The sequence below is a fragment of the Elephantulus edwardii genome, unplaced genomic scaffold (genome assembly GCF_000299155.1).
Source record: "Elephantulus edwardii isolate Elephantulus edwardi_28Jun2011 unplaced genomic scaffold, EleEdw1.0 scaffold00004, whole genome shotgun sequence".
Classification (NCBI taxonomy): Eukaryota; Metazoa; Chordata; class Mammalia; order Macroscelidea; family Macroscelididae; genus Elephantulus; species Elephantulus edwardii.
In genome coordinates, this window is record NW_006399754.1 from 5,869,455 (window position 1) to 5,883,452 (window position 13,998).

Consider the following 13,998-nt stretch of genomic DNA (forward strand, 5'->3'; position numbering starts at 1 on the left):
CCACCGGTGCCGCCGGCCGCCGCCGGGCCGCTCGCGGGGCAGCCGCGCAAGAGCAGCTCCTCGCGGCGCAACGCGTGGGGCAACCTGTCCTACGCCGATCTCATCACCAAGGCCATCGAGAGCTCGGCAGAGAAGCGGCTCACGCTGTCGCAGATCTACGAGTGGATGGTCAAGAGCGTGCCCTACTTCAAGGATAAGGGCGACAGCAACAGCTCGGCGGGCTGGAAGGTGAGCGGGCCGAGTGCGCGAGTGGGCACCCTTGCATCTGCTGGGTTAGCGGTGGGCAGGTGAGGGGCACCTGTGCGGGCTTGCGCTTTCTGGAAGTGCGGGGCAAGAGGGCATCTGGTCCAGGCAAGAGCAGAGAGAAGTGACCGAAGTGGGTGGTGGGTCTGCTGCGACCTGGACCAGGTCAGGGGATCCTCTAGGGGTGCGCGCGCGCGCGCGTTTAGGAGATCTGATGGGACAGGGCCGGGGCCTCTGTGGGGACTAAGTGAAGAAAGTACGCCTGGCAGTGGACAGTAAAGAAGTTTGCAAGAGGAGTGGGAGGTTCCTCTGGGCCCGCGCCCCACGACCGGCGTGCACCCTTGACCGCAGCTCCCATCCCTCTCGGACTTTGGGGGCGAGGGCGGCTCCTCTGCCTCCGCGGGGCGCGTCTCCCCAGTGGTTTCCGCCGCGCTGGGTTGGGGAGGCGCGGCGCTAGGGCCACAGGTGGAGGGTCACGGGAAGCGGGGTTCCAAGCCACGCAGTTTTTGGCTGCAAGTGCCCATTTCACTTTGTTTTGATTTTTCTCCGAAGTGGTCTCCAGTGCGAGGGGCGACGCAAGAGGTGCGCTTAGCCCCCCGTAACACCTCCGACACGTGCAAAGGGGCGGCTACCGCCGGCGGAGCTCAGGCGCCTAGCCGCGCGGGCGAGCTAAAGTTCAAGTGTGACCCTCGGCGGGGGCGGGGGCGGGCGGCGAGGGAGGGGCCGCGGCGCAGGAAGCGGCGCCTTTAAAGGGCCAGCACGTCCGGGCCGCGCGTGCTCTGCGCCTTGGCCGCGGGGCGAGCGCTTTCCACGCGGGGAAGTACTTGCAGATTTGGCCGCGCCCAGAGTCCGAGTCCTTTAGTTGGGCACCCGGGGGGTCGCGTGGAGTGACCAGCATTGGAGATGTGCTTGTCTTCTCTGTCGCCTTCTCGGTCCCCAGTGAGTGCAGAGGTTGGCGCTGGGCAAAGCTGGGTTTTTTTCTTCGCACCGCGTTTTGAGAAGTTGTCTTGGAACGCGCAGCACCTTTTGGTTCCATTGGGGGTTGAGGATCGCCGAATCTCTGATTTTTGGCCGCTCCCCCTTTCAGAGATCGACAAACTCAGCGGAGGCAGGTGCACCCAGGTCCACTGGAGGGTAGTCCAGCTCTGGGGAGTCCTCCGGAAGCTGACAGTTTCTCAGTTACAGGTGGAGGATTTGTTGTAAAGGCGCATCTAACTCCTTACTCCCCGTGCTTTCGCTTGACTTGGGTCTTGGCTACTCAGTTGCTACACCAAACATGCTTTACATAACTGTCATCCTTGTGGTTAATGTGTGTCAGAAAGGTCATGTTAACATCATGTTGAAGTTCCCGCAGAAGCATACAGCATTTTTTTACTAAATATGTTTTGGAGTAAAAATATCACTTACCATAAACCTCATTTATTGTTAGGTAGTCTATGTCAGTTCACCAAGTGTTGGAAAAAGGGAAAGTATCTTCTTTGTCTAGATACTGGACAAAATCTCTTAAATAACAGAATCAGGATTGTCTGCCAATTCCAGTTTGACTTACAATTTTTATGAACTTGGCTTATTTACTTATCTATCAATACTATTTAAATTATTTTATTACCAAGCATTTGCCATTAGAAAACCCAAAAATAGCATCCCTTTTTTTGTATTCAAAGAATATGTGTACTTGGACCATCCTTTTACTTGCTTACAAGTGATCAAAACCTACATTAGCTTTCCTGACTAAAGATTCTTGTGAGGTGCCACGGAGTTGACCCTAACCACAGCCCTGTGAGTAACAGATCTGAGCCTTGCTCTAGCCTGTGTTAATTCTCACTATCTCTGATAGGCTGAAGCCCATTGTTAAAGTCACTGTGTCCTAGCTCATTGAGGGTCTTCTGACCTGCTCTTCCAAGCAGAATGTTGTTCCTCAAAAAGGCAATGGTTTGGGATTATTTTGAGTTTTGCCTCTTGTATAACATTAAATCCCCTTTAAAGATGCAATGTTAGCCTTGTTTGATTTTATTCTCAGATCTAGAGGACCTAGTAAGTGTTAAGGAATTAACTGTCCAGCATTGGAGGCCCAGTGGGAGCCTCATGGGGCTTTGGTAGGCAGAAATTTTCAAATAAAAAAAAATGTCTTCTGGTGTAACCACAGTTGCTGCAAGTCAGATTACAGCAAGCACATTTTCAGTTTGAGTAAGAGGGTATTTTTAAGAAGAAAAGAAACAACTTGAGCTGTTATATCTAGTTCATGCCTAGTCTTTTGATACATAGTTTTCATAAAAATGAGCTGCTTGTTAAAGACTCTTTGTAAAGATCCACAGTTGAGAAATTTTGACTGCTTTTAATTTCAGCAACATCTACAGAAAACTAGTTTTAAAGCGCAAATCAACCAAATGTATTTGTTTTAGAACTGAGCAGAGACTACTTTGGAACTAAATATTACTACTGGTAGTTGTACAGAATCTTTAAGTGTAGTTTTGGTTCCTGGGGCCTGCTTGAGACTAAATCATATGCATAGGACAAAGCCTTTTTAAAGAGTTAAAGAATTAAATTTCCTAATTTAGTTACTTAAATAGGCAAGCATTGGTTTGTTAAACCTACTTTCCCCTTGTTTTAATATTGGCTAGATTAAGGTCACACAAGTGCAAGCTGAGACATTTGGAAATTCTGGGATCATTTTAGCTTAGTGAACTTTGTAAATAGTGAAAGTGTATTTCTGTACATTGTTTTATCACATAGAAAGCTTATAGTTGTTTCACTTGATTTAGTCATGCTGGGAAGTAGTATTGTGAACATTGATGGAGTGTGTGTGTGTATATACATGCATAGATTTTTTACTTGTTTTATTAATATTTAGAACTGTAAACTAGCAGTGCCTTCTCTTTGTGTATTTTGAAGTTTCTGTGCGTTCTGCGAGTCTTCTATTCAGGAGTAATTGAACCAGCAGAGGACCCCTGGCCAGAAGGTGGCTGGAGTCTTAACACAGTCAAAGCTGACTGAAAGCTTCCTGGTGAGGCTGACCTCACAGACCCGAGAGGTCCCTTCTCCCTATAGTTTGTTTGCCACTTGTTACTGCAAAGAATACTATTTTTATAGCCAGGGAGAATTCATATTTGAGGACAGGTACGTGAGGGGGCAAAACCTAATTACAAATGGATCAGGAGATTGTGTAGTCAGTTTATTTTCCCAAAGGCTGACATTTATGTGGTGCTGATGTGAACAGCAAGAAATCTTTTGTCCCGAAATTCTGAAATAGTCCAATAGATGCCAAGTTTGAATGTCTTAAGATTCAAAAGATCTGTATATTTTACCTGTGGCTTTGAGGCATATCCACGTGGGGGAGGGATTACTGTTGTTTTGATGATACTCAGCTTCCCCTCCGCCAAGACATACTCAAAGCAGCAAACTTTCAAGTCCTGGAAAGAAGACATTTTCATGCCCACAGTAAACGTAAAACAGTTTGCTGACACCCTCAAAATGAATAGCAGAGTATCATGACAGCAAGATGTGCAAATTATTTCTGTGTTTCCTGCATGGCCCAGTCAGTCTTCCAAGTGGCCATGAAATGAGGGGAAGGGTAGAAACCCTAATAGACTTAGAATCCATAATAGACATTTTGCCTGGCTCTTGTGTGGCCAACCTCTTTATCCCAGCTCTTAAACTACAGTTCTGTAATTAGACTTTCTAAGAGAGCAGCTGCTTTTCTTTGCCTGGAATCTCTTTGGTGTGCCTGAACTATCTGCATTTTTCTGGAATACTTTGCCCTTGGAAACTCTGCAGTACCCTGCCTTGGCATCATTGGAATTTGCTCGACTTAGATTTTTTGACTCTATATGCCATAACTTTGGATCTTCCTGGAATTTTTATGGAAGGTGCTAGAAAAACTCCATGAAGGGCAGATAATTTTTTTAGGGAGTGAACCCAGAGCTGGTTCTTCTCTGCTTCCCAGGCTTTCCTTGACCTTCATAGCAACAACTTGCAGAGACTTGCCCAGCCCCTCCTCTGGGACCTCCCTGGGCCAACCACCTTTTCTTGGTGCATATAAACTTCAGAAATTGCAGTGGTAGCTTTTCTGCTGTTAGAGAGAGGACCACAGGACCCTGAAAAAAAAAGTTATTTTGGTATCTGAGGGTAGATAAGCCAATAGGTTTATACAAAACGTGTTTCAATATGGAAGACTGTTTCTCTTTGCTGATTTCTGATAAAGATGAACAAAAAACAAGTCAGTGTCCAGAAATTCTGGGCAGAGAATTTTTACTGTGGTCTTACAGGGAATCTGCAAAGAAGCATGGTGACCTAGCCCCTTGCATGTTGTAACCCTCACTGAAAACTTACGTGTTTCTTGAGGTTCTGAACCATTTGTGATTCTAAGGGAGAGAGATGGGTAAATGGATGGCCCTGGAGGACATTATGCTAAGGGAACTATCTCAGTCACAAAAGGACAAATACTGCATAGTGCCACTGTTGCAAAATGGATATGACATTGGGGTTGAGGAAGGCTGAGAAAGAAGAGATAAATAATGTATACTGCATTGAAACAGTTGAGGCAGAGAAATGTTTAAAAGGAATATATGATTAGGTATTAGTGTCATGACAGGAGTCCAGAATGAAGGCTGCACAGTAGAGTGAACTTGGGGGGGAGGGATTGTAAAACAATGAAAGAATTTTTCTTTTATTTTTCAAAGAGAAGAGCGAACTGAGGGGTAGGCAGGGAGAAAAGTACAACAGTGAATGAATGGAAATCCAATGTCTCTGTAAACTTTCATTAAATTAATTTAAAAAAGATTTGTGTATTTGAATTTTGTAAATGAACTAGAATAATAATAATAAAAAAGATTTGTAACTTCAGAAACCAGTGGATTGCTGTGAATAAACTGGATGGCAAGAAGTGTGTTTTTTGGGGGGGAACTTGTAACTCTGATAGGTAGGGCCTCTATCAGTCGATCCTTTTGTAAGTGTTACAGTCTGGGAGACCTAGTACAGGGCTGCCATTGAGTCGAATCCACTACATGGCTGTGAGTTGGGGCTTGTTTTGATTAAGGGCTGTATAAAACATAATAACTTTTTGTACATTACTCATTTCATAGGGATCAGCCTTTAAGAATGCAAACTTCCACCTTCACTAGCTTCTGAAGTGTATTCTGTTAGTGTATCCCTACACTTTATCAATTCGTAAATTAAAAGCTGCATAGATTGTGTCTTACTGCATATACTGATTTCTTTTTGTCACTTGGAAGATATTTAGGCAGTTTTCCCTTCATCTGTGTACATATAGTTTTGGTGTAAACTAAACAATAACAAGCTCCTTTTGATACTGCAAATGCAGTTACAAAACTAAATGTGCCTCCTCTTTAAAACACAGCCTCCAGTGGATTTTCTCCTAAACTTACTCTGAGGTCGGGCCCAAGTTGTTTCAGGATTGTGCGCTAGAGAAAAACACCTTACAGGCAGCACAAGAGGCGAGTGTCTTAAGACGTCTGCGTTCTCAGCCTTTGCACTGACCATCCGCGCTTTCAAAACCCTTTCTGGGGCTCTGCTATCCAGATCCTTCTGCCATTCGGGCTTCGTTCAGGCCTCTCTGGTGGGTTCTCCCGTTTCCACCTCCCCTCCGCCCCTTAAACGGAAATGCACCTCAGGATTAGTCCAGGACTTGATTCCGCTCTTTTTTCTTTCCTTTGTCTCCAGCTACCTAAGGGCACTTACAGGTATCTCACTTGTACCTGACATTTAATATGGCTGAAATCCACATGGTAGGAAGCTGCTAGGAAGCTGCGCGGCAGTCCCCCAAACACCTTTCTAATCCACCTGCTCTGCAGGAGAAGCATGCGCAGTCTCCTCTTGTGTGATTTACTGCCTCTGAAAACCCTCTGGAGGGTCAGCTGTGGGTTGGTTCCCACCTGAGGGTACACAGAACAAAACCTGCCTGCAGTATTTCTACCTGTTCTGGGATGATTCTCTGACATAATTCCCAATTTCCTTCTTGAGCTGTCTTCTCATGGCTTAGTGCTTCCTAGGAGCCTTGGCTAGGCATTACCATATCTGACGAGGCTGTAAATGTTAGATTCAAGCTTTGCAGTCCCAACTATTACGCACCTTGCCTTTAGGCCTCAGAACAGAAGGTTGCTGTCCATGGGATTGGTGTCATTAAATTCTCTCTCCAAGTTTTTGGAAGCCTTTAATTCCCAGCTCCATGCGTCCCTGTATGGAGTGTGGTGGCTTAGCCCTTGGGGTGTGTCGTGCTCCCAACAAAGGGCTCAATGTCTCTTTAACAATTTGAATCTACCAGGAGCGCCACCGAAAATATAGGCAGACTTCTCTCGATAAGGTTATAGCTTTGAAAACTACGGGGAGGCTCCTGGGAGTTGGAATTGATTTTTTTTTAATTGTATTATTTTTACGTGTACTGTCAAATCAGATCTGACTGGTACAGGAGGCGATTGCCCCCCTCCTTCTCCAGCAGAGCATCTGGTGGATTTGAACCCTGTATCTCTGGGATTGCAGTGCAGTGTCTTGCCACTAGGCCACCAGAGCTCCCTTGGAATTGATTTTGATGGCAGTGAGTGGTGATGAATGTTGGTGAGGCATGTCGGTGAGGCATTCCTCAGTGTTTTAGCTTTTATTTCTTATTTTAGCCTACACCATTCATTCTGGTCTCTGAATTTGGATCGTCTGTGCCCCTTTTCAAAATTGTGCAAGTCTTGCTGGGCCTGTAAGGCTAACATGGGTTCCATCAACTCCAACTTTTGGCTGCTGCCCAAAGGAATTGTTGCCATCTCTGAGCAGATGCCTGGTAATCTCTTCATGCTGTTACATAGCACACTCTAATGTTGCATGTTATAGCCTCAGTTACATTTTGAGCACCTAGGCATCCTGAGAACTGAAAACAAACAAACACCCCCCCCCAAAAAAAAAGCCAAATAAAAATCCCTCAAACACCAACTCAGTTGCAGTTAAGTTAGTTCCTCCTCATTGAAACTAAGAAGCCTCAGGTATCTGAAGCTGTAAATTGTAACAGGAGCAGACTAGACCGACCTTCTCACACACCCATTTGTGTATTAACCCAAACCCAAACAATATACCCTGGCATTCGGACCCCACAGCTCCCCTCCGGAGGCTTTGGAGGATGTCTCTGGTGTCCTAGTGGCGAGGAATTGTGCTGCTGGCCCAAAGGCACATTGTTTGAATTCACCCCGTTTCCTGAGAGAAAGGTGGACAGTCTTCTCTCCTGTGATTTACAGCCTCTGAAAACCTGCTGGAGGATCACCTGTGAATTGATTCTGGATTCCATAATGGCATACACCACCACCAAGTCTTAATGGGAGGAGACTGGCCATCTTTTGCCTGGGACGGCTGATGGATTTCCACTCCCACACCTGCTGTGCATCAGACACTTTAGCCAGTTGTGTACTTGGCAGGGTTTTCCGTGTTTGCAGATGATAAGGAAATTGAGGCAAAGCATACTTGTCTTCTGTAGCACTCACCAGCATGGATGGTGGTTAAAATCCTAGCACACAGCCTCCATACCTGCTCGGTGCTTGCGGTGGGCAGTAAGAGAGGACATTCCGAGGGTGTGTGTACATTTTACGGAATTCCTGCATGTGTATTTTAATATGCTTTTTGATAAAACTCATATTCTTCCTTAGGTTATTAGAATGGTTTTCCTTGAAACCAGCATCAGTATTTTAGCTTCCTGTGTCTCATCAATTATTAGATGAGGTTAATTTAAGTAGTGGCACAATCAGAGATCCCTAACAAACCCAGCCCACCAGTGTCCAGTTGAGTCCAACTCATGGCCGCCTCCCACTGGGTGTCCAAGACTCAAAGTCTTTAAAGGCGGAAACTGCTAGTTTTCTTCCAAGAGGAATGGAGAAGTTGTGTTGAAATAGGTTGAACCCCAAATAAAAGCTGAGCTGACCAGGAAGCTGCATTCAGGATACTTGGAGTGAGTCTCATTACTAGTTTGTGATTAACAAAAACATTTATATGTCATAAACTAATGTGGCATATCAAAGGACACAGGTGTTGATTTATTAAAAATCATCAGCTGTTTTAAAACTAACAAGTTCTGTAAAAATGTAAGAAACACCACTTTTACTGAAGTAGCAGACATTGTGTGAGAGTGACCTATTCACTAAGGGGAGAGGGAAACGTCACTAGCCTCTGAGAGGGTCTATCAGCTGTGAAAGTGCCTTCCACGCAGAGAAAATAGCTTTCATAGCATGTCAGCACCTCATACTCGTGAGATCACTGTTGATGCTAGGCAGAAGAGAAAACAGTGCCTCACTGTCCAGTACTTCCCCTCCCCTGAAAGAACCCCAACAACCACCTCAGACAATTACAATGTGTGAAGGAGCCCTGATACCCTAATATGTAATGAATTGGGCCGCTAACTGAAAGGTTGAAAGTTCAAATCTATCTCACTTAGCACTGGATATTGGATATTACCATTTATTGTGAAGTTAGAAATTACAGCTCATCTTTGGTCTTTATATTTCATAATTAGAGTGATAAATAGAACAGTTTTGTTCATTACCTTGGCTACCTCTTGGTGCTGAAATTGAGAAGGCAAATCAGAGTTTTAACTTTTAGGGAGAAGAGGTAGCAGGCAGTTTGTGGGAGGGAGAGAATATACTTGGACCAGGAGGTAGTCCTCCGAACAGAGCAAGGAAGCACTGCATGGTTAGGAATTGGGAAGGGTGTACGTCAAGGATGTGTCCTATCTCCATATTATCTGGGAGGCTGGGCTCTTTGAGGATAAATGTGGCATCAGGATTGGAGGTAGACTCATCAACAGTCTGTGTTAGGCAGACGACACAACCCTCCTTGCTCAAATTGAAGAGGACCTGAAGCGCTTGCTGCAGAAGGTCAAGGGCTGCCCCCTTCAATATGGATTGAAGCGCAACATCAAAAAAACAAAGATTCTTGTCACTGGGGCAATTGGTAGCATCAGGATGGATGGTAAAGAGATTCAGATTGTTACCAGCTTCAGTTTGCTTGGCTCTATAATCAACACTCGTGGTACCAGCAGCCAGGAAATTAAAAGATGAATTGCATTGGGAAAGTCTGCTGTCAGAGACCTCTCCAGAAGAGCAACGCTGTCAGTCTAGAGACTAAGGCATGCCTGATACAGGCCATGGCCTTGCAATTTCTTGCTATACATTAGAAAGCTGGACAGCGACTAAAGATGATAGAAGACAAATTGATGCCTTCTCCAGCGTTGGTGCTGGAGAAGAGTATTGAATATACCATGGACTGTTAGGAGAACAAACAAGTTTGTTCCGGAGAGGGTGAAGCCAGGCTGTCTCTTGGAGGCAAGCATTCTGAAGCTTTGTCTGACATATTTTGGACATGTTGCAAGTTGAGGTCCATCCTTGGAGAGGGGTGGCGGGCTTGGGAGGTTGGAGGGACAGCTCAGGAGAGGAAGACCCTCGATGAGGTAGATTGCTTCAGTGCCTGGGGTAATGGAGATAGATGTGTCAGAGACAATAAGATTGGCACAGGGTAGAACAGGGTTTAGGGCTGTTGTGCATAGGGTCACTATGAGTAGCAGGCGACTGGATGGGACCATGTCCTTGCTGCATTAAGCCAGGTGAGCACCCTTTATCCTTGAGGGTGGTTATGTCTTCTTGGAAGAGAAGGTCAGTGTCAGCGTGATTGATCTCCCTGGTAGCATGCTGACCTGGGCTATGCTGTGACCTCTGCTTCTCTTACATCCCCGGGCTGGTCATGGACATGGAGTTCCTCAGATCATGGCAGTTTCCTCTGTGCCCAGGTTCTAAAATTGCTGTATAGTTTTTTTAGACTTTAAAATACTACCTCTCTCTGCCTCACCCCCTAAATGATATATGTGTCTTCAGGATTGTTTTTTTGTGTGATGTTATGTTACAGGACTGACGCTAAGGATACTCAGGCCCTTCACTGCTGTGGGGATGCTGCCCAGCTCCTTTGATTAGAGCCGAGAGGGTGGGAAGAGGAGGGGGGGAAGGTTCTAGTTTGCTTTTCTTTGCTTGGTGAAAGAATCTCTTGAATAAGCAGATTTTTCTCTGTTCCCTTTCCTCACAGATCTTGGGGACGGGTGATGGCTTTATATTAGAGATTGCACTGAAGAGAGTGATTTGTGTTTGCTATCACCAGTCCCCCCATTGTGGGGCTGTTACAGTACTGCCTTTCCACTCCTGGTAAATGAGATCTCACCACGATCCCTTTGTATAATGGAAAATGTGAAAGTACCTGAAACAGCCTGGCATCTACAAGGAGACCTTAATGGTTGCCTTTTGGCTCAAGTTTAAATGGTTTACAGTTGGTTTAAAGAGTTTGTGATTGTGTAACTGGAAAGTTGACAATTCGACCCCCCCCCCCCCAGCAGCACTGAGGAAGAAATATCTAGCACTGTTCTGTAACAAGTTAAAGCAAAAAAGAAGCTGTGGAGCAACTAACGTGGGATCACCATGGTCAGCGGCTGCGGCTCTGCCACATCTGATAGTAACATAAAAGTCAAAGACCAGGAGCCACCCTCCAGGTTTTGTTTTGACTCCAGACAAGAATGGGACCTGATGGTGGAAGAAGGGGGAGGGAATGTAACTATGTTGGAAGACAGTCCTTCTGGGGACCCCAGTGTCCTCCAGGCTGCTGAGGCCTGGAACACTTGGTTTTGACTCAGTTTTTCTTCTCACTTCATAATGAAACTTCCCCCCCCCCTTTTTTTTTAATTGTAGAAAATGAGATTTTTTTTTCCTAACCACCGTGCAGGTGGTTGAAAGACAGATTGTTCTAGTGAAAAGTCACGGAATGGGAGGATCTTTCTCTTCCAGACACTGATGAAGGGTAAGGGTGGAAATAACTTGCTCTAAGGGTGAAAATAACTTGCTCTCCGCCCTATATTTCAAAAGAAGTGCATTTGGGCTTCAAAATCCAGTTGGGAGAGCGCAATTATAATTTCTTTTAAAAATTAATCATTTGACTCGACGGCACATAACAACAACAACAACAATTTTTTAAAAAATTTTAAATTTTATTATTTTGTGTGTGTGTACTGTCAAATTGGATCTGACTGGCACTGGAGGAAACACTGCCCCTCCTTCTCCAGCAGAGCATCTGATGGACTTGAACCGCGCACCTCTGGGATTGCAGTGCAGCTTCCTGCCACTAGGCCAGTAGAGCTCCTGCAATTATAATTTAATTACCTAATTCCCAGGCTTCTAAATATCCCATGCCCTTCAAAGTTTGAAAGTGAAATACCCACATAAATATTGGGGCCGGAGCTACATCAAGGTCAGACAGCTCAGACAGTTGGGTTTGCTTGGCGCTGAGGTTGGGGGAAGTAGTTTGCATATGGTTTAGCTAGAGGTGCTTATTTTAGCAGAGTCTTGGCGGGGTGACGGTTGAAATTTGGGTTTTATTTTACTGTTTTGATACAAATGCCATGTTCATTTATAATCTCAAAGGTAACGTTACGTAAGTGACCCATTCAATTGGGGGCCTCTAGTCCATCATTTAGTGTTAGCATTGATGGGGTTTCATGACTCTTGTTGTGATTGTAATTTGTGAAATCATCCATTGATCACGCTCGTGTCAGGCTTCAGCCTTGTATAATGTGATTTGAATATAGCAGACACTGACCACCTTAAGGCATCCATTGTTCTGACCCTCATCCGTGGCGCCACGCTCCCGGCACCCTTCTGCCAGGCAAAGTCTGAAATGGGTGCTGTGTGGGGAGGAAAGAGGAACTTAGGGAATTTGTCAATATCAGCGGAGATTGTTTGGACCTGACGCCAGCCAACTGCATCTCTGTCAGTTGGATGTAAACCATCTTCTGTCTGGATGGCTTTGTATGCAGGCCATCCTGAAATTTACATGCCGTGAATGTGAAAGCTTCCTGGGGCTTGTCCTACAGAGAGTTTTCCACAATCTGTGTGGCTGAATTGGCCCCTGTCCTTCCGAAGTTTAGTATTTAACGTTCTCTTTAGCAGCCCATTATGAAATTTGCATCCATCCATTGTGAAAAAAGAAGGCCTCAAATGCTTTCTTGACTGGCTTACATTTGTGAAAGGTAATTATGCAGGTCTGGGTAGGTGTCTTTCCATATTGTTTGTGTCAACGCCCAGACTTTCAGATTAAGGTATAAAGCTGACTTTAAATGATGTTTGCATTTTGCTGGCTTTGCCTGAGAGCAGGTCTCTGACCTGACAATTGCCATTTTTGTTCTTTGTTCTTTTTTTTTCCTTTTGTTCTTCTGGGAATGATTTAAAAAAGAAGCCAATGCTAAGGAAATATATCAGTAATTGATCACTCCTGTGATTGAACATGCTTTTGTGTGGTTCACGTCCCCTTCTATGGAATTATGTTGCAGTGGTCCATGAATGCTCCGAGGTGCTTTCCGTGTCCTGAAATGCCTCTTTGGCTCCCCGGATGATCTTAATTATCCGGAGAACATCATGAAGATAAATGAGGTGAAAACAATTGAGGTGATTACATAAGAATTTAAAAGCAGTACGGGAATGATTGTATGAAACACAGTGTGAATGAGGGAAAGTATGAACACACAATGTATACAGCTGCAGACGAATAGAAAATATTAAGAAAAGAGCATGATTGTCAGGAGCTACAGGAATTCCCTTCCTGCCCTTTAGTGGTCACTTTGGTTCATGGAAGTAACCCTCTCTGTGTTGGTAGAAGGGTCCCCTTTAGTGAGGGTCCCTCTTCAAGATCATTTCAATTGATGTGTCAATGTGGTACCAAATGTTACAGTTAGTTTTCTTAATCTGTTCAGCTGAGGCGAGTTTAGTGCGATTGATTGAGTGGTTAGAAGATTGCATTTCTGCCCTTTCCTCATTTTGAGCGATGAGTGGAGGGTGAAGAGCATGTGGAATAGAGCAGAGCAAATCCTTCACGCAGACAGACATTGCCCGTATCTCTGCCGAGTGAGGTTTTCTGCACAGACTGTTGGAAGTGCGCATGGTGAAGTCAAGTTTCTTAATCATTAACATTTGCCCTTGTGCCTTTGTAAAGGGTATTCTTAAGAAAACTTTTATTTTGTCCTGGGAGTCCACTGAACAGTCCATGTCAGGGACCTTGGGGTATGTCAGATGGGGAGAGTATTGCTATTACTTGCCTTCTGGCTGACTCTTGGTGATTCTGTCTTCTGGCTGACTCTTGGTGATTCTGTCGACAGCAGTCAGAACCTTTTCCAGACCTGCTCTGTTCTCATTCTCTCTGACAGGCTCAAGCCCAGTCTGCGTTACAGCCCTGTGTGAGTTCACCTGGTTGAGTGCCACACACACACACACACCGGTTTCCTTCACAGGAAGACCCTATTTCTTTTTCTTTTTGATAGATGTATTTTAATGAAAGACAAGCTGTTGACTTCTGCTGGTGTTAAGGATCAAGGAAAACCTCCTACTGCAGAGTGACTGACAATTGGGGGGCCTCCAATTAAGCCTTATTTATATATTCCTCCCACATTTGTTTTTCCAAAAAAGTCTCTTTATAAAAAAGGACAGCCAGAAATAAGTTCAGGAGAAAGACTGAGAAGCTAATATATTTCCAGACCTGTGGTGTAGTGCGTTAGAGGGGTGCCTCTCCTGACTGAATTCTCTGTGATCCTTCATTTCGCTCCCTGCCCCCTCAGTCACGTGCTCTGTGAAGCATGTTTATGGGTGGCTGCTGAGGCGGTTCAGGGACTCACAGACTCGCTGCTGGGGGGGAAATGACATTGACGTTTATAAGTCAAACTGTCAAATCTGAGGGAGCTTTCCCCCAAAA

General features: G+C 45.1%; 1 protein-coding gene across 1 annotated transcript in view; it reads left to right on the forward strand.

Annotated features, from left to right (window-relative positions):
- FOXO1 (forkhead box O1) overlaps positions 1-13,998 on the forward strand; it is a 110,868-nt gene that overhangs the window by 415 nt on the left and 96,455 nt on the right. Inside the window, exon 2 of the mRNA XM_006879611.1 lies at positions 1-228. Coding sequence (XP_006879673.1) covers positions 1-228 — 228 coding nt within the window. The remainder of the gene's footprint in view (positions 229-13,998) is intronic.